The 22,127-nt window shown below is 44.0% G+C and overlaps 1 protein-coding gene across 1 annotated transcript in view; it reads right to left on the bottom strand.

Moving 5' to 3' along the window:
* Positions 1-11,168: 11,168 nt before the first annotated feature.
* Positions 11,169-22,127, bottom strand: part of LOC126283310 (transcriptional regulatory protein AlgP-like) — a 113,635-nt gene continuing 102,676 nt past the window's right edge. Inside the window, exon 3 of the mRNA XM_049982265.1 lies at positions 11,169-11,375. Coding sequence (XP_049838222.1) covers positions 11,169-11,375 — 207 coding nt within the window. The remainder of the gene's footprint in view (positions 11,376-22,127) is intronic.

Genomic DNA, 22,127 nt, shown 5'->3' on the forward strand with positions numbered 1-22,127 from the left:
TCATTGTGACATTTGACATGCGGTGAACGTTACATGCTTAATCATGCGTTTCTATCTATTTAATTATTCAAGTGTCGTAATAAATTTTCATTGACTGTCCTGCCCAATTAATGCAGCGCGAATTTTAGGTTTTCTTGTTTATTTAAACTACGTTCGCAAGCGTTGTTTATTGCCATTTCAAACGACTAAAGCGACACGTATTTCCAGGCAGACGCGTTGTGATAATTAACAGAGAGGCCACAGATACGTATTTATGTCGTGATCTCTGTCCTGCGTCTGCTAATTGTACCATCCACTGGCATAACAGAGTAACGATCATTTGGACTGCTGCAAGATGCATCGTAAGCTACAATTATTGAAGAAATTTCAAATCTTCTTCGACAGTTACCTACAAAATATATTTCTGCAGTGAGTGTTACTCAGCCAGTCAGACAGGCTACCCAAAATAAATAACGAAAATAGCAAACACTTCATCAGAAAGCGAGTCAGAACACTATAAACCTTCGTTCAAGTGAGCAGGAGAATTTTATTAAACTTCGCTTTATTAATAGGTGCTTTAAAATACATTTTTCGTCAAAACAACAAACAACAAAAATGTTGTTTAAAAGTAATCCGCTCTCACCGTAACTGCGGAAAGTGATTCTGGCACAACAATTCCAACCAATCTGCGATTTGTGATTTCTTGACATTGTGTGTTCACCCTGTGTCGGATTATCTCAGACAGGCCACAGCAGCGTTTGTTGTTAGTCGTGTTAACAACACAGCCAAGGTGGTTATAACAATCGCCGCAACCAGTGGGGTCCCCGCCACCTGACCTGTCCAGTAATCCGCCTTTTGTCTGCGCTGACAGTTTCTCTCCTGAACGTGTTCCTCTATGTACACCACATGTCGCCCCTGTCGTAAAATGGAAAGAGCTTTCAATAAGCATAATACAGTTTTTCTAAGCAATTGGTAACCCTAAAAAATTATTATGTTTGATTAAAAAAAGCAGGTGTGTGTAACGTTGAGTTTTTAAATAAAGTTTATAATCCTAAATCCCATAGATAACTTACTCATCCAATTAGGAAAATGAGATCAGTACGTTTTACACAGTTGTGTTTTACTCTTAGCAAAAAGAATTTCAATTCTTTCACTGACTTTATATACTGTTTGAAGTGGTGCTCCCTTCCTCGACAAAAAAAAAAAGATAAATTATGTTTTTGTCGTTGGTGCTCCTTCATTTGTCACTCCTTGTAATCATAGCGATCAGACGTGTGCTGTGCACAGGAAGTATCTATTGTGTACGGAAAATAAAAAAAATGTTCCTGCCGGCTGATTAGCAACAGTTCAAACTGGCACAGTGAAAAAATATAATCTCTAACACTAAGATCAAGATCGCCCTGCGCTCCGTTGACCAATTTACATCTTATAAAAACTCTCACGACATTCTTATCAGCAATTGAGTGTCACATTGGGTACAAGTACACCAGCCATCATGCCAATGAAGATGCACTATCTCGACATAGGGGCATGCCACTCGCTGGAAGAATTTCCCAGTGCCGTAAGCACAAATGGTTCAAATGGCTCTGAGCTCTATGGGACGTAACATCTGAGGTCATCAGTCCCCTAGAACGTAGAACTACTTAAACCTGACTAACGTAAGGACATCACACACATCCATGCCCGAGGCAGGATTGGAACCTGCGACCGTAGCGGTCGCGCGGTTCCAGACTGAAGCTTCTAGAACCGCTCGGCCACACCGGCCGGCGCCGTAAGCACAGTTGCATTACGTTTAAGAAAGAAGGCCATGATTTGACAAGTCTTGAAATGAGTAAAGAAAGGCTAGCGAGACCAGCTCCGATCGTGGGCCAACTTGACGTTGAAAGATTTGTTTAGCAGCTCAACGTGACATGCGGCTGGGCACACAAACGAGACCATATCCTTACTGCATCTTTCCACCCACAATGCAATGGCAGATGATCTGCACTTTTAAGGAAAGAATGCAGGCATCTGATCAGACGACATCCATAGAGAACGTCCTACCAGTAAACAAACTTTCTTAGTGTGATTATAGGTTTTCCCAGAGTACGAAAATCTTGAACAGTTCTCGGGAATTCAGCCGGGTGGCGTCGTCTACAAGATGCGATATTTCGGTAAGCCGAATTCAGACGTTCCTGATGACTGAGTGATATCTGCTTGGTGCCACCTTTATATCCTCTCTCCACCCCCTCTCCTGCCGCTTCCAAACGGCAACTATGGGCGCGAATCTGGTGTGGTGTTGGGAAAAGCGCTGCGTCGGCTGTTGATAAGGGTCTTCAGTAGCGCCGCGACGGTCGACGGACGCGGATCTCTGCTGGGTTGGCGACATTGTTTCTCCGTCCTCTTCAGTTGTCGTGTCGCAGAGGTCTGCCCCCGTCGCACAACTGAAGAGGATGAAAAAGTGTTGTCGCCACGCCAGCAGAGATCTGCGTCCAGCGTCGGTCGCGACACTGGTGAAGACCCTGAATCTAAGCTCAACACCGCTCATCCCCCAACACCGCACTAGGTCCGCAACAGGAGGCGCCGGCTGCAGGTTCCAGGAGGAGTTGCCGGGATGGGGCAGCGAGGGGCGCCTGAAGATGGCAAGAAGTCGGCGCCTTTTAGACGACACCACTCGGTTGAAGAAACATTGTCGCCAAGCCAGGCAGAGATCCGCGTCCATTGCAAGTCACAGAGCTTCTGATGAGAACTGTTCAAAATTTATCTAAGCACGCACAGTGCCACACCAACTGCTGGGAAGAGTCCAGCGCAGCTTTTGCATGGAATACAACTACGTCATCCACCTAATCCAGCCGCAACACTGTGACCAAGCAGCATCACACTGTCCATATTGACGCTGTAGCTTTATTTGCTAACAACCAGAGGGGATTTCCACAACAGTTATCAGAGCCCTGGGATGTCGCCTTTACTATGTGAATGCAGATAGCTGCCAAAGACAGAGCCATAGAAATCAAGTCCTGCAAAGGCCACGTCCCTAAAGATCTTCCTGTCCTTGCGATCCTAGACCCAGACTGCAGATGCCTCATCTTCTACAATCTAAAATCTCCGAGCTCCCCTCACAAGTAGCAGACTAACAACGACCACTAACCACAGGTGCCACTGACTGTCTGCCTACACCACCACCTACAACGAAGGTTTCTAAACCTGGCAGAAAATCCAAAGAAATTCTGGTCGTATGTAAGATATGGTAGCGGCAAACTGATTCCGTATTTCTGGATTCGCAGAACGCTTTTGACAACGTACCTCACAAGCTGCTGTTAATAATATTGTGTTGTTATGGAATACCATCTGAGTTATGCGACTACATTCGTGATTTCTTGTCAGAAATCAGAGTTCGTGGTAATTCACGGAAAGTCATCGAGTAAAACAGAAGTGATTTCTGGCGTTCCCTGCTGTTCTTTATATATATAAACGATTTAGGAGACAATCTGAGCAGCCGTCTTAGCTTTTTTGCAGATTACGCTCTCATTTATCGTGCGGTAAAGCCATCAAAAGATCAAAATAAATTGCAAAACGATTTAGAAAAGATATCTGTATGATGCAAAAATTGACAATCGACCCTAAATATTGAAAAGTGGGAGGTCATCCAAATGAGTGCTAAAAGTGCTAGCCGTTAAACTTCGGTTATACGACAAATCAATCAATTCTAAAGGCCGTAAATGAAGTATGTACCTAGGAATTACAATTATGAACAATTTAGATTAGAAAGGAGACATAGAAATGCTGTGGGGAAGGCGAACCAAAAACTGCGTTTCATTGGCAGATCACTTAGAAGATGAAACAGATCTACTAAAGAGACTGCTTACACTAGACTTGTCCGTTCTTTTTGGAGTACTACCACCTGGAGTGGGATCATTACCTGATAGGATTAACGCAGTACCTAGAGAAGGTTCAAAGAAGGACAGCATTTTTGTTTTATCGAGAAATAGGGTCCTAGTCTTGGACATGATACAGGATTTTAGATGGAAATTTTTAAAACAAAGTCGTTTTTCAATCATACAATGAAGGCTTTCACGACCGGATGATACTGTTGTTTATAATTCTTCCGGGTTATATGGCCGTGATCGATCGAATTCTTCTATTCCTAACGTTTCGTCCAATACTACGTTGGACATCTTCAGAGGTATGGATGGTCCTGCAGTCGGCAGGACTCAGCAGGACCAGCCGTACCTCTGAAGATGCTCAACGTAGTATTGGACGAAACGTTAGGAATAGAAGAATTCTATGGACCACGGCCATATAACCCGGAAGAATTATCAACGAAGTCCTTTTCCGTTGCGGTGGGGTCTTCTGACGAAATTTCAATCACTAACTTTCTCCTCCAAATGCGAAAATCTCTTGTGGACCTACAAAGGGAGGAACGATATCATAATGAAATAACGGAAATCCGGGCTCGCATTGAAAGGTATACGTGTTATATTCTTCCGCACTCTGTCGGAGAGTGGAATAGTGAATTAGTGTGAAGGTGGTTCGATGAACTCTCTGCCAGGCACTTAAGTATTATTTGCAGTGTAACCATGTAAAAGTATTTGTAGATTAAGACAGAGTAAACCTAACACGTGACTTTGTAGTGTTCCTTCCTCCTCCTAACACATGACATCGTAGTGTTCCTTCCTCCAGAGCTGGACCAGTTCCACCATTATTTAGTCTCATGGGTGGGGCGGTAGGCGGTAGGGGGATGAGGTGGGGCAAGAGGGAAGCTGTACTTAACAGATACTCAGGTGAAACGGCTTTTCAGATCGTTCCACTAGATGCATTCAACTCTTGTGGCCGTCCATGGTGTCCATGGTGTACAAACCAGCGGGCGTATGTAGGCCCGCACAGCGAAGCACAGAGAGATTCTTGTGTGTTCTCCCTTAATATTATGCTACACTCTAAGCGGACTATTGCCTTTTCCATTGTACGCACACTTTGGTTTACTGCGTAGCAGGAATTCTTGCTTTCAGGATACCGACGTCTAAGCCTATACTTGATTCTGTGTATCGCACTTGCATTTAGTGTGAACGGTACATATACGTTGCCTCAGCGGTAAGATTGTTCCAAACTTCCGTTAGCTGTATGAAGTAAAACTTCCTCTTAATTATGTTTCCATTCTGTACTGCTTCGCTTTGTAGCTATTTTCAAATGCATGCCCGTATATAACCAATCAACCCGTACTTTAGAAAGATATTATAATTTAAATAGTTCCACACACTTTTAATCAGAAAAGGACTATTTAGTTTTGAACCATACGGGTAGTTCCAAGCTTGTGGAGCAGGAGATCACTATTTTAAAAAGTTTTTATTTAGTTAAATACCCAAAGGCTGATAATTTCAAATCACAATTACTGATGTCTATTCGACTCTAGGTAAAGCTTTCTTTTAGTGCAAAACCATGCCAGTTTATATTTATGCAAGAACTTGTATTAAAAGCAAATCTCAAAAATGTAAATATCTTTGCAATGGATTAAAACATCAACTTTAAAACTTTCAAGCTGTCATCAATTTTAAAATTTATTTAGATACATGTTTCGATAAATTTTAAGAAAGAAAATAGTTACGATTATCATCAAATTGAATCAACTGAAAGGTAAACAATGAAATGGCAAGTAGACCAACCCCTTTTACAAGAAGTGAATATAAAGCACCTTGCTTCCAAAAGAACTTCGTTTACATTGCGTATTAACTTCAGATTGGCCGGTCGGCTGGTACCTGTCTTATATGCCGCGTCTATGGTTTTTTAGTTTGGCCTTATATCAACACAATTTCTACACGTAGTAATCATAGCTCCTGCAACACAACAACTGTTGAGCACTTGTAGTAACCAAGCAACTTGAATAAGGAGCTTGGCCCTTAATAACATGTAGTAACCAAGAACGTGAATGAAGTAGCTTGGCCCTTAACAACATGTAGTAACCAAGCAACGTGAATGAAGTAGCTTGGCCCTTAATAACAACTGAGCTTTGCGAAGTTAGGTGGTTTGAAGACAAGGCTTTTAATTTACCCAAAATGTTACTTAACTAGAGAAGGAGCTCGACAAGTTAATTGAAAAACTACCCGAGAAATTTAAATACTAAAACAAACATAGCACGTCAATTACTTGGTGCAATTTAGCGTAAAGAATTTAAATTACCACAAAAATTACCGGCACTTAACAAGAAAAGGACCTAGGCGAAGTGAACTGAGACATTTTAATATGAATAACCCGCACCTCAGTTGCTTGGTGCACTACACTCTTTAAATCTATGAAGGTCTTTCCGTCCTGTTGAAACATCCCCTTAAAAATTTTATGAATGACTGTGCTGGTAAACCTCTTAAATTATTTGATTTTCAAACAGCTGAGTAGAACTGAACGTGCTCAGACATTTCGCTCTTTACCTATTCTGATCAACACTAAACTGACACACAATATTTTTAGCGCAACGCAATCTGACTTTCAAAAATCCCTACCAAAGAATGGCCCTGACTAACAATAACCTATTCCTTTCATGAATCACTTACTTCACAAAAATCTTCGTTACTCAAACAACTGCAATACAGCGTGCGCCAATACTGCCAGCTGAATAAAAGATTCTAACTACTGAAGGCACTAACTACTGATAGGCATAGTTAGCAAATGAAAGATTTTGATGGAGAACAAACAATGTATTTACCTTATTAGTGATCAAAAGTCATTATATATATATATATATATATATATATATATATATATATATATATATATATATACTCCTGGAAATGGAAAAACGAACACATTGACACCGGTGTGTCAGACCCACCATACTTGCTCCGGACACTGCGAGAGGGCTGTACAAGCAATGATCACACGCACGGCACAGCGGACACACCAGGAACCGCGGTGTTGGCCGTCGAATGCCGCTAGGTGCGCAGCATTTCTGCACCGCCGCCGTCAGTGTCAGCCAGTTTGCCGTGGCATACGGAGCTCCATCGCAGTCTTTAACACTGGTAGCATGCCGCGACAGCGTGGACATGAACCGTATGTCCAGTTGACGGACTTTGAGCGAGGGCGTATAGTGGGCATGCGGGAGGCCGGGTGGACGTACCGCCGAATTGCTCAACACGTGGGGCGTGAGGTCTCCACAGTACATCGATGTTGTCGCCAGTGGTCGGCGGAAGGTGCACGTGCCCATCGACCTGGGACCGGACCGCAGCGACGCACGGATGCACGCCAAGACCGTAGGGTCCAACGCAGTGCCTTAGGGGACCGCACCGCCACTTCCCAGCAAATTAGGGACACTGTTGCTCCTGGGGTATCGGCGAGGACCATTCGCAACCGTCTCCATGAAGCTGGGCTACGGTCCCGCACACCGTTAGGCCGTCTTCCGCTCACGCCCCAACATCGTGCAGCCCGCCTCCAGTGGTGTCGCGACAGGCGTGAATGGAGGGACGAATGGAGACGTGTCGTCTTCAGCGATGAGAGTCGCTTCTGCCTAGGTGCCAATGATGGTCGTATGCGTGTTTGGCGCCGTGCAGGTGAGCGCCACAATCAGGACTGCATACGACTGAGGCACACAGGGCCAACACTCGGCATCATGGTGTGGGGAGCGATCTCCCACACTGGCCGTACGCCTCTGGTGATCGTCGAGGGGACACTGAATAGTGCACGGTACATCCAAACCATCATCGAACCCATCGTTGTACCATTCCTAGACCGGCAAGGGAACTTGCTGTTCCAACAGGACAATGCACGTCCGCATGTATCCCGTGCCACCCAACGTGCTCTAGAAGGTGTAAGTCAACTACCCTGGCCAGCAAGATCTCCGGATCTGTCCCCCATTGAGCATGTTTGGGACTGGATGAAGCGTCGTCTCACGCGGTCTGCACGTCCAGCACGAACGCTGGTCCAACTGAGGCGCCAGGTGGAAATGGCATGGCAAGCCGTTCCACAGGACTACATCCAGCATCTCTACGATCATCTCCATCGGAGAATAGCAGCCTGCATTGCTGCGAAAGGTAGATATACACTGTACTAGTGCCGACATTGTGCATGCTCTGTTGCCTGTGTCTATGTGCCTGTGGTTCTGTCAGTGTGATCATGTGATGTATCTGACCCCAGGAATGTGTCAATAAAGTTTCCCCTTCCTGGGACAATGAATTCACGGTGTTCTTATTTCAATTTCCAGGAGTATATATATATATATATATATATATATATCAGTTCATGACATCCAGTCTTACAAATTTACTGTCTCTGATGGACACACGTCCACATCATTCGTTCTCAAAACTCCGCCATCTCTCTCCCCACATCCACCACTGCTGGCGGCTCACCTCCAACTGCGCAATGCTACACGCTGTTAGCAGCAACTGCCCAACACTACAATAGCATATGCTCCAACAATGCAAACCAACCACAGCCTTTACACAGCACAGTCAGTGATTTTCATATAGAGCGCTACATGGCGTTACCAACATAAAAACCTAAACAGCCTACTTACACTGTTAACGCGGTCACTGTAATTAAATCTACATCTTGTAATCTGTATGGCGAGCTTCACGCAGGTTTGCTGTAGTATGAATTTTTAGAGCAGAACAAGTGCTTACCAAATGTAGAAATTTCACTGCGTCCTTCGTCGTTAGTGCTGGAAACCATTCTCATGTACACTGGTTACACTACAAGACCCGTCTAAAGCTGAGCGCCTCGTACACACTGGGACCAATAACTTGTTTTACAAGCTACCTCCGGAATAGGGTTGTATGGGGAGTGAACAGCATCTGCTTCGTTGAAAGTGAAATCCACTCGCGGAGCTGAGCCAAGCTAACACGTACCCCCCGCAAATATTGCGCCACTACGTACTCACCTCAGCCTGGCAGGATGCAACTGGCACATTAACAACGGCCCGTCCACACAGGACACTACAAACAGTGATTTCACTATGGGTCCACCTCTTATCTACGCCAAGAAGTACTCACTCTGCGGTAGCTCTCTCTCTCTCTCTCTCTCTCTCTCTCTCTCTCTCAAACACACACACACACACACACACACACACACACACACACACACACACTGTCTGTTGCTGTCTTCTTCCTCTGTCAGTCTGTATGTCTTCCCTCTCGCGCCAACGGGCGCCCCTTTTAACACCAATCGCGCCAAAGTTACTCTATTATCCGAGTTGCGATTTAATACGAGATATCGAACTTCGGTCAAAGCTCGACCAGTGACAATGGTTCAAATGGCTCTGAGCACTATGGGACTTAACTCAGTCCCCTAGAACTTAGAACTACTTCAATCTAACTAACCTAAGGACATCACACACATTCATGCTCTAGGCAGGATTCGAACCTGCGACCGTAGCAGTCGCACGGTTCCAGGCTGTAGCGCCTAGGACCGCTCGGTCACACCGACCGACGGACCAATGTCGATCTCCCCTCCCCCAACGGTTTACCTGAATCAGAGTCCAAGAAATGGTCAATTCACACATGTTGGTTGGTTGGTTGGTTTGGGGGATTAAAGGGACCAGACTGCTACGGTCATCGGCCCCTTTTTCCAAAACTTAAAAACACCCACAGAGAATAAAAGCGAACAAGGGTGTTAAAATTACGAACAACTTCAGTTGGAAGGACCACATAGATAATATTGTCGGGAAGGCGAGCCAAAGGTTGCGTTTCATTGGCAGGACACTTAGAAGATGCAACAAGTCCACTAAAGAGACAGCTTACACTACACTCGTTCGTCCTCTGTTAGAATATTGCTGCGCGGTGTGGGATCCTTACCAGGTGGGATTGACGGAGGACATCGAAAGGGTGCAAAAAAAGGAAGCTCGTTTTGTATTATCGCGTTATAGGGGAGAGAGTGTGGTAGATATGATACACGAGTTGGGATGGAAGTCATTACAGCATAGACGTTTTTCGTCGTGGCGAGACCTTTTTATGAAATTTCAGTCACCAACTTTCTCTTCCGAATGCGAAAATATTTTGTTGAGCCCAACCTACATAGGTAGGAATGATCATCAAAATAAAATAAGAGAAATCAGAGCTCGAACAGAAAGGTTTAGGTGTTCGTTTTTCCCGCTCGCTGTTCGGGAGTGGAATAGTAGAGAGATAGTATGATTGTGGTTCGATGAACCCTCTGCCAAGCACTTAAATGTGAATTGCAGAGTAGTCATGTAGATGTAGATGTAGAAACTGGGACCAAAATAAGACAAAACGAATTAAAATCACACACATTGTGATTGTGGTTGGCCGACCATGGAGACAAAAAAAAGGGAAAACCAACCACCGAGAAACACATTAAAAACTCAGTCTAAAACCGTACGCTAAATGGCAGACTCAACACAAAATAAACACTTACAGCAAATGATAAAAGCCCCCTGCCCCAATAAAACGCAAAACAAAGCCTGTCATGGCAGTGTCATCTGTTAAAAGGGCAGGGAGTGTATCAGGCAGCACAAATGTCTGCCTGACCACAGCTAAAAGGGGACAGGCCAACAAAATGTGGGCCACTGTCAGCGTCGCCTCGCAATGACATAGAGGAGAGTCCTCCCGACGCAGTAAATCAGTAAATAGCTGTGCGTCAGCCGGGTGTGGCGAATGCGGAGCCGACAAAGGACAACTGAGCCTCTGCGATTGGTTCGCATGCACGACCGCCACACAGTCGTCGTCTCCTTGATAGCATGGAGTTTATTGGGTGTGGTCAGATTGCGCCATTCAGCGTCCCATAGCGCAAAAACTTTGCAGCGTAAGAAGGCTCGCAAATCAGTCTCTGGGAGACCAACGTCCAGAGATGGTTTACTGGCGGTATGACTGTGGTGTCACCGCCAGACACCACACTTGCTGGGTGGTAGCCTTTAAATCGGCCGCCGTCCGTTAGTATACGTCTGACCCGCGTGTCGCCACTATCAGTGATTGCAGACCGAGCGCCGCCACACGGCAGGTCTAGAGAGACTTCCTAGCACTCGCCCCAGTTGTACAGCCGACTTTGCTAGCGATGGTTCACTGCCTACTTACGTTCTCATTTGCTTTCGTGGGGATTGGAATTATTATATTCTTCTTGACGTCTGAGGGTATTTCGCCTGTTTCATACGTCTTGCTCAGCATTCTTCTGTAGCACCAAATTTCTAAAGCTTCTATTCTCTTCAACTATTTATCGTCCACGTTATAAATATAGGTTTATATGTGTGATAGGTGAAGGTAAAGAACAAGAAATTTACGTCAGACTGACGACACAGGGACGCGAACACCACCCGTTCCGAAAGTGAGAGAGCGCAGGCTGCGAGACGGCGCCACGCAGACGTCGCCTTGGAGCCGCGAAGGAGGCGCGTCGACGCTTGAGAAGACGCGGTGTCGCCTGGGACGCGTCGAGTGCCGAGGGCCCTGCAACGCCTTTGATGTCGCCGAGCCACGGGGCCCGGCCGCGGGCTGCACGGCGGAGACACGTCACATGCACACGTGGGGGTTATGAGGCGCTACACCAGGATCGCGTAGCCTGCAGCGGGCTATCGAGATGTTTTATGTCAGTCACAAGAGGTTTTCTTGACTAGGCGACACAGTGACATAAATGGCACTCTTTTAAGTGTTCTAATCCATCAACAAGTTTTATCATTGTTGTGGTTGTCTGGAGAGCCAACACCGTGTCACTAGAGGAGGCCGAAATGCACGCGTTTTAGCTCACGCAGGATGGCGTGAGGTCTGGAACACGACAAGGAAATTACAATTTAGAAACAACGGATGTAGCTGGTGGAATACTTAACTTTAATCCATTAAGGATGAACGTCGCTCTTGGCGGTACATAGTTCACAATATCAATAGTAACTGATAATGGCGACTTGCTAGGTCGTAGCAAATGACGTAGCTGAAGGCTATCAGTTTAATAAGTCACAGCTGCAAAATACTAACGGGAATTCTTTACAGACGAATGGAAAAACTGATAGAAGCCGACTTCGGGGAAAATTAGTTCGAATTCCTTAGAAATATTGCAACACGTGAGGCAATACTGACCCTACGACTTATCTTAGAAGAAAGATTAAGGAAAGGCTAGCCTACATATCTAGCATTTGCAGACTTAGAGAAAGCTTTTGACAATGTTGATTCGATTACTCTCTTTCAAATTCTAATGGTGGCAGGGGTAAAATACAGGGAGCGAAAGGCTATTTACAATTTGTACAGAAATCAGATGGCAGTTATAACAGACGAGGGGCGTGTGTTGATAATAAAGGCGTGTGAGGGTTGACAGGCAAGTTACATTCGAAACTCGAAAGTATTATAACGCGAATTTTTTGATCATCTCATGCGAAAATCTTAATATTTATCATGGAGGTGGAAACCACAGGTGTGTTCATTAAATATAGAGCGTTACAATTCACTTTTTTTACCCTTGTTAATAGTAAATGACAGTTTTATAAAAAAATATTTTTCCTTAGACTTTCAAAAAAAATTCCGTTTAGTACCGCTTTTTGTCCTAAATATTTACACTTGTGCATTTGTTGACTATTAGTATTGTAGATTCTAGGAACTCAAACCAACGCATTGTGACACCAGGCTCTTTTCCTTACAGGTGGTCGGAGTGGACCAAGTCACTCGGAATTAAATATGAGGAAAATAGATCTAGTTTTAGTGTTAAAAGAGGATAACTTTTACAAACAATCACAGTTAAGTGTATAGAACGATTAACGACTCACATATTGGATAAATTTAGTGAATGTAAATAGTCAAAAGACAGTGTATGTAAAATTAAGTCAATTTTAAAAGTGTTTGTCTCAAAATTGCACACAACTGGAAAAAATCCAATTGGAATATCGAAATATTTACCAAATCCAATTCAGAATAGTTAAAAAAACAACTTGGTCTTGTCAGCTCTAAGCACTGCAACCACAAACGAAGAATTACACGTGAAAAAACCCAGAGGAAGACCTGCAAAATCTTTTGAAGAGAGCTCTCAACGATCAAAATGAAGAATAGTGCAACCAATTATTGCTGAGTAAACCCCAGAGATTTTGTGTACTGCTGATCAAAGCAGCCTTAATAAGAGTGGAAAAAGAACAGCTGCACAAGTAGTAAACTTAGCCCTAACTACAAGCCCTCGCAGATAAAAACGCATGAAATACATTCACGAAAAGCCATCATATTAGGTTATGAAGCCTTACTCACCAGAAGGAGCCATAGCGTTCATTATTGACTCTGACATGGGAAAAGAAGATTATATTCATTGGAAAAAAGGGGTGAAATCTCGAGGCGCGAACATCTATCCACCTTATAATGTCATGTTGTTGTTGTCTTCAGTCCTGAGACTGGTTTGATGCAGCTCTCCATGCTACTCTATCCTGTGCAAGCTGCTTCATCTCCCAGTACCTATTGCAACCTACATCCTTCTGAATCTGCTTAGTGTACTCATCTCTCGGTCTCCCTCTACGATTTTTACCCTCCACGCTGCCCTCCAATGCTAAATTTGTGATCCCTTGATGCCTCAAAACATGTCCTACCAACCGATCCCTTCTTCTAGTCAAGTTGTGCCACAAACTTCTCTTCTCCCCAATCCTATTCAATACCTCCTCATTAGTTACGTGATCTATCCACCTTATCTTCAGTATTCTTCTGTAGCACCACATTTCGAAAGCTTCTATTCTCTTCTTGTCCAAACTAGTTATCGTCCATGTTTCACTTCCATACATGGCTACACTCCAAACAAATACTTTCAGAAACGACTTCCTGATACATAAATCTATATTCGATGTTAACAAATTTCTCTTCTTCTGAAACGCTTTCCTTGCCATTGCCAGTCTACATTTTATATCCTCTCTACTTCGACCATCATCAGTTATTTTACTTCCTAAATAGCAAAACTCCTTTACTACTTTAAGTGTCTCATTTCCTAATCTAATTCCCTCAGCATCACCCGATTTAATTTGACTACATTCCATTATCCTCGTTTTGCTTTTGTTAACGTTCATCTTATATCCTCCTTTCAAGACACTGTCCATTCCGTTCAACTGCTCTTCCAAGTCCTTTGCCGTCTCTGACAGAATTACAATGTCATCGGCGAACCTCAAAGTTTTTACTTCGTCTCCATGAATTTTAATACCTACTCCAAATTTTTCTTTTGTTTCCTTTACTGCTTGCTCAATATACAGATTGAATAACATCGGGGAGAGGCTACAACCCTGTCTCACTCCTTTCCCAACCACTGCTTCCCTTTCATGCCCCTCGACTCTTATTACTGCCATCTGGTTTCTGTACAAATTATAAATAGCCTTTCGCTCCCTTTATTTTACCCCTGCCACCTTTAGAATTTGAAAGAGAGTATTCCAGTCAACATTGTCAAAAGCTTTCTCTAAGTCTACAAATGCTAGAAACGTAGGTTTGCCTTTTCTTAATCTTTCTTCTAAGATAAGTCGTAAGGTCAGTATTGCCTCACGTGTTCCAACATTTCGACGGAATCCAAACTGATCTTCCCCGAGGTCTGCATCTACCAGTTTTTCCATTCGTCTGTAAAGAATTCGCGTTAGTATTTTGCAGCCGTGGCTTATTAAACTGATAGTTCGGTAATTTTCACATCTGTCAGCACCTGCTTTCTTTGGGATTGGAATTATTATATTCTTCTTGAAGTCTGAGGGTATTTCGCCTGTCTCATACATCTTGCTCACCAGCTGGTAGAGTTTTGTCAGGACTGGCTCTCCCAAGGCCGTCAGTAGTTCTAATGGAATGTTGTCTACTCCGGGGGCCTTGTTTCGACTCAGGTCTTTCAGTGCTCTGTCAAACTCATCACGCAGTATCGTATCTCCCATTTCGTCTTCATCTACATCCTCTTCTATTTCCATAATATTGTCCTCAAGTACATCGCCCTTGTATAAACCTTCTATATACTCCTTCCACCTTTCTGCCTTCCCTTCTTTGCTTAGAACTGGGCTGCCATCTGAGCTCTTGATATTCATACACGTGGTTCTCTTCTCTCCAAAGGTCTCTTTAATTTTCCTGTAGGCAGTATCTATCTTACCCCTAGTGAGATAAGCTTCTACATCCTTACATTTGTCCTCTAGCCATCCCTGTTTAGCCATTTTGCAGTTCCTGTCGATCTCATTTTTGAGACGTTTGTATTCCTTTTTGCCTGCTTCATTTACTGCATTTTTATATTTTCTCCTTTCATCAATTAAATTCAATATTTCTTCTGTTACCCAAGGATTTCTAGCAGCCCTCGTCTTTGTACCTACTTTATCCTCTGCTGCCTTCACTACTACATCCCTCAGAGCTACCCATTCTTCTTCTACTGTATTTCTTTCCCCTATTCCTGTCAATTGTTCCCTTATGCTCTCTCTGAAACTCTGTACAACCCCTGGTTCTTTCAGTTTATCCAGGTCCCATCTCCTTAATTTCCCACATTTTTGCAGTTTCTTCAGTTTTAATCTACAGGTCATAACCAATAGATTGTGGTCAGAGTCCACATCTGCCCCTGGAAATGTCTTACAACTTAAAACCTGGTTCCTAAATCTCTGTCTTACCATTATATAATCTATCTGATACCTTTTAGTATCTCCAGGGTTCTTCCACGTATACAACCTTCTTTCATGATTCTTAAACCAAGTGTATAATGTCATAGCAGAAACAAAAAAGCAATATTACCCGAGTAACATAACAATCACGGAGACCGAAGTGCAAATTTCAGTTCAAGATATTTTGGACCACACAATCAAAAGACTTGCTCATATACAGCAGGATGTACTTCTGTTACACACGATCACACTGCTAACTCAGCGATTGAAGTCATCTACAAGTGGGGCCTTGACGGTAGTAGTGGACATTCCATTTACAATGTGTTGCCAACAACTCACTGTATGGAGATACCAACATAATTATATGTACTATAGTTCCATTGCAAATGTCAGAGGTCACAACGAATGGTATACAGATTTTCCGGCAAAACCCGGATCCTTCTTCGTCGAGATAGAATCGCATCATACGTCTGTAGATTGAAAAGGAGACAAAGGAATCAGTAAAACTCCATTACGAAGCAATTGAGGAACAAATATCAAGTTTGCAGCCTACTGAGGTGATCCTCGGGGATAAATCTTACACATTTAAACATTGTGCTGTGTGTACAATGATGGACGGAAAAACGTGTAATGTGCTCACACACACTTCGTCAACACAAGCGTGTAATGTGTGCATGGCAACACCCAAATAACTCAACAACCTTGACTTACTTTTGCAAAAACAATATTCTACGACCAGTTCGTTTAAGTTTTGGATATCTGTTTTACACTCATACCTTAGATGTTACGAGTACTTGTTACATATATCATATAAATTGGAACTGAAGCAGTGGCAAGCAAGAGGTAAAGAAGCCAAAGAAAATATAAAAAGAAGAAAAGAATAAATAACCACTAAATTCTATCGTGAAATGGGATTAGTGGTAGACCAGCCCATGCAATGAGGAGGTAACTCCAATGACGAGAATACTGCAACAAAATTTTTTGCAGAACCCACGACATCTGCTACTATAACAGGTCTAGTGTCCGAAATTATGCAAAGATTTGCAAACATCCTAAGCGTTTCGTCATGCGGATTTAATGTTAATTACAGTAATTTAAAAAATTACTGCCTCGAAACAGCAAAAATCTGTTTAGAAACGTACAAGTGGCACAAAATGAGTGCATCTGTGCATAAGTTGCTAATACATGGTGCAGACATAATAAAGGAACTACCTTGGCCTGTGGGGCTTTTTTCAGAAGATGTCTTGGAATCAAGTCAGAAAGAATATAAAGGTTTAAGACTTTTCCAGGCAAGGAAAACTTCAGTAATACATACCAATACGGATATTGTCCACTGGATGCTGATAGCTTCAGATCCTATCATTGCGTCCAAGAGGAGGAGGCACATTAAAAAAAGAAAACCCTTTCCTAGGTAGGTACTGTTAATGTTAGAAGAACTTGTTGTGAAAATGCTTGAAGATAATGGTGACAAAGGAACAATGGATGATGATGTCGACGGCGGAACAATGGATGACTATGATGAGAGATACTAACTGTCTTACTGTCTGTAAACTTTAAGTAAGATATACTAATTTGATTTTCATTCTACTTTTTCATTTTTAGCTACCTATAAATCACCTTTTAGGTTGGTAAGTACTTTCAGAATCTTGACAGGTCTGAATACACATCATCCCTAAGGTCAAAAGCCTTTCTAAGTGTAAATGCACATATTATTTAACATATTTTAATTTTGGCCGCCTAGAGTGGTCATTTTGCCGTGTGTGCGACGGACGGATCGCCATCAACATGTCACGTGCCCTCACTTCATGAGACACTGCGGAGAGGTTTGGTATTTAAACCAGATATTGGCGCATAGATATGAAGGGTAAGCTGAAAGGTGGAAGCAGTATATACAGGGTCTCATACAGGGAGATGAACTTGGAAGCACTGTTATAGAAAGCCAAGCGGACGTAGGCGAAAGTGAGATGGGAGATACGATACTGCGAGGATAGACCGACAAAGCTCTGACAGATCTGAGTCGAAACAAGTGCACGGGAGTAGATGACATTCCATCAGAATTATTGTTAGCCTTTGGAGGAACAGCCACGACAAATCTCTTCCATCTGGTGTGTAAGACGTATGAAACAGACGAAATACAGTCAGGCTTCAAGAATAATGTGGTAGCTCCAATTCCAAAGAAAACAGTTGCTGACAGGTGTGACAGTTACCGAACTATCAGTTTGATAAGTCATTGTTGTAAGATACTAACACTAATTCTTTACAGAAGAATGGAGAAACTTGTAGAAGCCGACATCGGTGACGATCAGTTTGAATTCCAGAGAAATGTAGGAAAGCGCGAGGCAATACTGATCCTACGACTTATCTTAGAATATAGGTTAAGGAAAGGCAAACCTACATTTATAGCATTTGTACAATTAGAGAAAACTTTTCTTAATGTTGACTGGAATACTCTCAGTGAAATTATAAAGGTAGCAGGGGTGAAATACAGGGAGTGAAAGGCTACTTACAACTTGAACCGAAACCAGACGGTAGTAACAAGAGTCAAAACACATGAAAGGGAAGCAGTGGTTGAGAAGGGAGTGAGACAGAGCTGTAGCCTACCCCCGACGTTATTCGATCTGTTCATTCAACAAGCAGTAAAGGAAACCAAACGAAAACTCGGAGCAGAAATTAAAATTCAGGGAAAAGAAATAAAAGCTTCCAGATTTGCCGACGACATTATAATTCTATCAAAGACAACAAAGGACCTGGAAGAGCAGTTGAATGGAATGGACAGCGTTTTGAAAAGAGGATATAAGATGAACATCAACAAAAGCAAAAGAAGAATGATGGAATGTAGCCGAATTAAATCAGGTGATGCTAAGGCAATCAGATCAGGTTCAAAAAAATGGTTCAGATGGCTCTGAGCACTATGCGAGTTAACTTCTGAGGTTATCAGTCGCCTAGAACATAGAACTAATTAAACCTAACTAACCTAAGGACAGCACAGACATCCATGCCCGAGGCAGGACTCGAACCTGCGACCGCAGCGGTCGCTCGGTTCCAGACTGCAGCGCCTAGAACCGCACGGCCACTCCGGCCGGCAATCAGATCAGGAAACGAGACCCTTAAGGTAGTAGATGAGTTTTGCTATTTGGGCAGCTAAATAACTGATGATGGCCGAAGTAAAGAGGATATAAAATGTAGACTGCTAATTGCAAGAGAAGCATTTCTGAAGAAGAGAAATCTGTTAACATCAAATATAGATTTATGTGTTAGCACGTCTTTTCTGAGGGTATTAGTCGGGAGTGTAGCCATGTACGGATGTGAAACAATGACGATAAGAGTTTAGGTGAGAAGGGAACAGAAGATTTCGAAATGTGGTGCTACAAATAAATGCTGAAATGTAGAGGGTTTGATCACATGACTAATCAGAAAGTACTGAATAGAATAAGGGAGACAAGAGATTTGTGGCAAAAGTTGAACAAAAGAAGAGAGCGGTTGAGAAGACACGTTCTGAGACATCAAGAGGTCACCAATTTATTAGGTAGATGTGTGGGGGTAAAAATCATAGAGGGAGACCAAGAAACGAATACAGTAAGATTGAGAAAGATGTAGGTTGCAGTAACATTCGGAGATGAAGAGCCTCGCGCAGGATAGAGTAGCATGGAGAGCTGCATCAAACCAGCCTTCGGACTGAAGACAACAACAACAACACTGGCGCAAAGACTGGTGATCAGGAACTTTAGGCGCCACCTCTCCTTGCCGGTCAGATGCTGGAAGCGAAAATTTTTTCCACGACCAGGATTGGAATCGGCCTACCCCGGGTGGACCACCTCCGCACAAGCATGCGTTAGCGACCGATTTCTTTCTTTCTTTCTTTTTTCTTCAACCACGGACACTGTCTGTTGAATTGTAATACACTCCTGGAAATGGAAAAAAGAACACATTGACACCGGTGTATCAGACCCACCATACTTGCTCCGGACACTGCGAGAGGGCTGTACAAGCAATGATCACACGCATGGCACAGCGGACACACCAGGAACAGCGGTGTTGGCCGTCGAATGGCGATAGCTGCGCAGCATTTGTGCACCGCCGCCGTCAGTGTCAGCCAGTTTGCCGTGGCATACGGAGCTCCATCGCAGTCTTTAACACTGGTAGCATGCCGCGACAGCGTGGACGTGAACCGTATGTGCAGTTGACGGACTTTGAGCGAGGGCGTATAGTGGGCATGCGGGAGACCGGGTGGACGTACCGCTGAATTGCTCAACACGTGGAGCGTGAAGCCTCCACAGTACATCGATGTTGTCGCCAGTGGTCGGCGGAAGGTGCACGTGCCCGTCGACCTGGGACCGGACCGCAGCGACGCACGGATGCACGCCAAGACCGTAGGATACTACGCAGTGCCGTAGGGGACCGCACCGCCACTTCCCAGCAAATTAGGGACACTGTTGCTCCTGGGGTATCGGCGAGGACCATTCGCAACCGTCTCCATGAAGCTGGGCTACGGTCCCGCACACCGTTAGGCCGTCTTCCGCTCACGCCCCAACATCGTGCAGCCCGCCTCCAGTGGTGTCGCGACAGGCGTGAATGGAGGGACGAATGGAGACGTGTCGTCTTCAGCGATGAGAGTCGCTTCTGCCTTGGTGCCAATGATGGTCGTATGCGTGTTTGGCGCCGTGCAGGTGAGCGCCACAATCAGGACTGCATACGACCGAGGCACACAGGGCCAACACCCGGCATCATGGTGTGGGGAGCTATCTCCTACACTGGCCGTACACCTCTGGTGATCGTTGAGGGGACACTGAATAGTGCACGGTACATCCAAACCGTCATTGAACCCATCGTTCTACCATTCCTAGACCGGCAAGGGAACTTGCTGTTCTAACAGGACAATGCACGTCCGCATGTATCCCGTGCCACCCAACGTGCTCTAGAAGGTGTAAGTCAACTACCCTGGTCTGCAAGATCTCCGGATCTGTACCCCATTGAGCATGTTTGGGACTGGATGAAGCGTCGTCTCACGCTGTCTGCACGTCCAGCACGAACGCTGGTCCAACTGAGGCGCCAGGTGGAAATGGCATGGCAAGCCGTTCCACAGAACTACATCCACCATCTCTACGATCGTCTCCATGGGAAAATAGCAGCCTGCATTGCTGCGAAAGGTGGATATACACTGTGCTAGTGCCGACATTGTGCATGCTCTGTTGCCTGTGTCTATGTGCCTGTGGTTCTGTCAGTGTGATCATGTGATGTACCTGACCCCAGGAATGTGTCGATAAAGTTTCCCCTTCCTGGGACAATGAATTCACGGTGTTGTTATTTCAATTTCCAGGAGTGTATAAGATGCAGCCACTGTACAGATCACAGACATTGTGTAAATCATTGAAATATTGAAGCATATGACAAGAAGGATCATTTGATGCAAAGAAAAGTTGATTTGGACAGATACCCTATTCCGAACAGTTTCCGAGACGGGACACATTTATCACGTTCACGCTAGCAAGTTCCACTGCCTTCTAGCACTAGATCTTCCCATCGGGCTGCGTGAACAACCGGTGGCTCATGCTGGACTCCAGCAATTATCCTGCGACCAACATAATGATGTGAGATGTATTATCTATCAGTCAGGCGCAGCGAAAAGCTCTGACTACAATTACGAAAATCATCTCCACCATATGGAGGAAAGCGCGAATACGCGTTCCAGTCCGCAGCGACAAACACAGTTCGCAGTGCCAGCGTGAACATATTAATGTACATCTTTATTTACTTTCTGTATTATTCAGTTATTTATCAGGTTTACATGTGTACACATGTATAACAGTAAGTAAACATTACAATATGGGTTTTACAAAGTATCGATTGAAAAATACGTATTTTTAACACTTGTACCGCTAATCATTATCATACACGCCACATTACATCTGTTGTACACTTCATAATACGTGTTCGAATATCTCACCGTCAACTTCAATGCATCGGTGCAGTCTTGGGAGAACATATGGTGCAGAATGTCTGAGTACATTTGAACGATCGCTAATGAGAGCAGCAGTGTCCATGACGCGACCAAGCAATTCATCTCTCTCATCTTCCGTTTTTACGCCTCAGATTTATTCCAAGCGTGTGAACAAAAATCTGATGGCGTAAGGTCTGGCGGTCTTGGTGGCCATTCAATTGTACAACCACGACCAACCCAGTGATTAGGGTAACTGGGACGTTGTGTTGCCTCACACGCGGGGTAAAAAACGGAGGAGCTAAGTCATGTTGGAAGCACATTGCACACCACGTAGGTAAAGGAATGTCCTCAAGGTCTTCAACAAAGCAAATTTCCAAAAAATGGAAGTAATTGTGACCCAGAATTCCCTCTTCCAAAATGATTGTACTTATCAACATGTAACCGACTATCCCGCACCAAACATCGATCGAAAAACATACTCGGAAATTGGTATCCATTCTAGTGCGTGGGTTTACCTGCGACCATCCATGATTATTGCGTATGTTCATGATTCCATTGCTTGTAAAAGTAATTTCATAAGTGAATAGTATCAATGGAAGCAAACTGCAATTGTCATTTAACGAGTGACGACACTGAAGCCGTATAGTGTCGTCCCGAGTGTGAAGACTGCGGACACGCTTCATTGGAAAAGTGTACAAGTTTTGCGCATGTAAAGTTCTCCATACACGTCTTAGTGGGACAGTGGAACGT

The sequence above is a fragment of the Schistocerca gregaria genome, chromosome 1, assembly GCF_023897955.1.
Source record: "Schistocerca gregaria isolate iqSchGreg1 chromosome 1, iqSchGreg1.2, whole genome shotgun sequence".
NCBI lineage: Eukaryota > Metazoa > Arthropoda > Insecta > Orthoptera > Acrididae > Schistocerca > Schistocerca gregaria.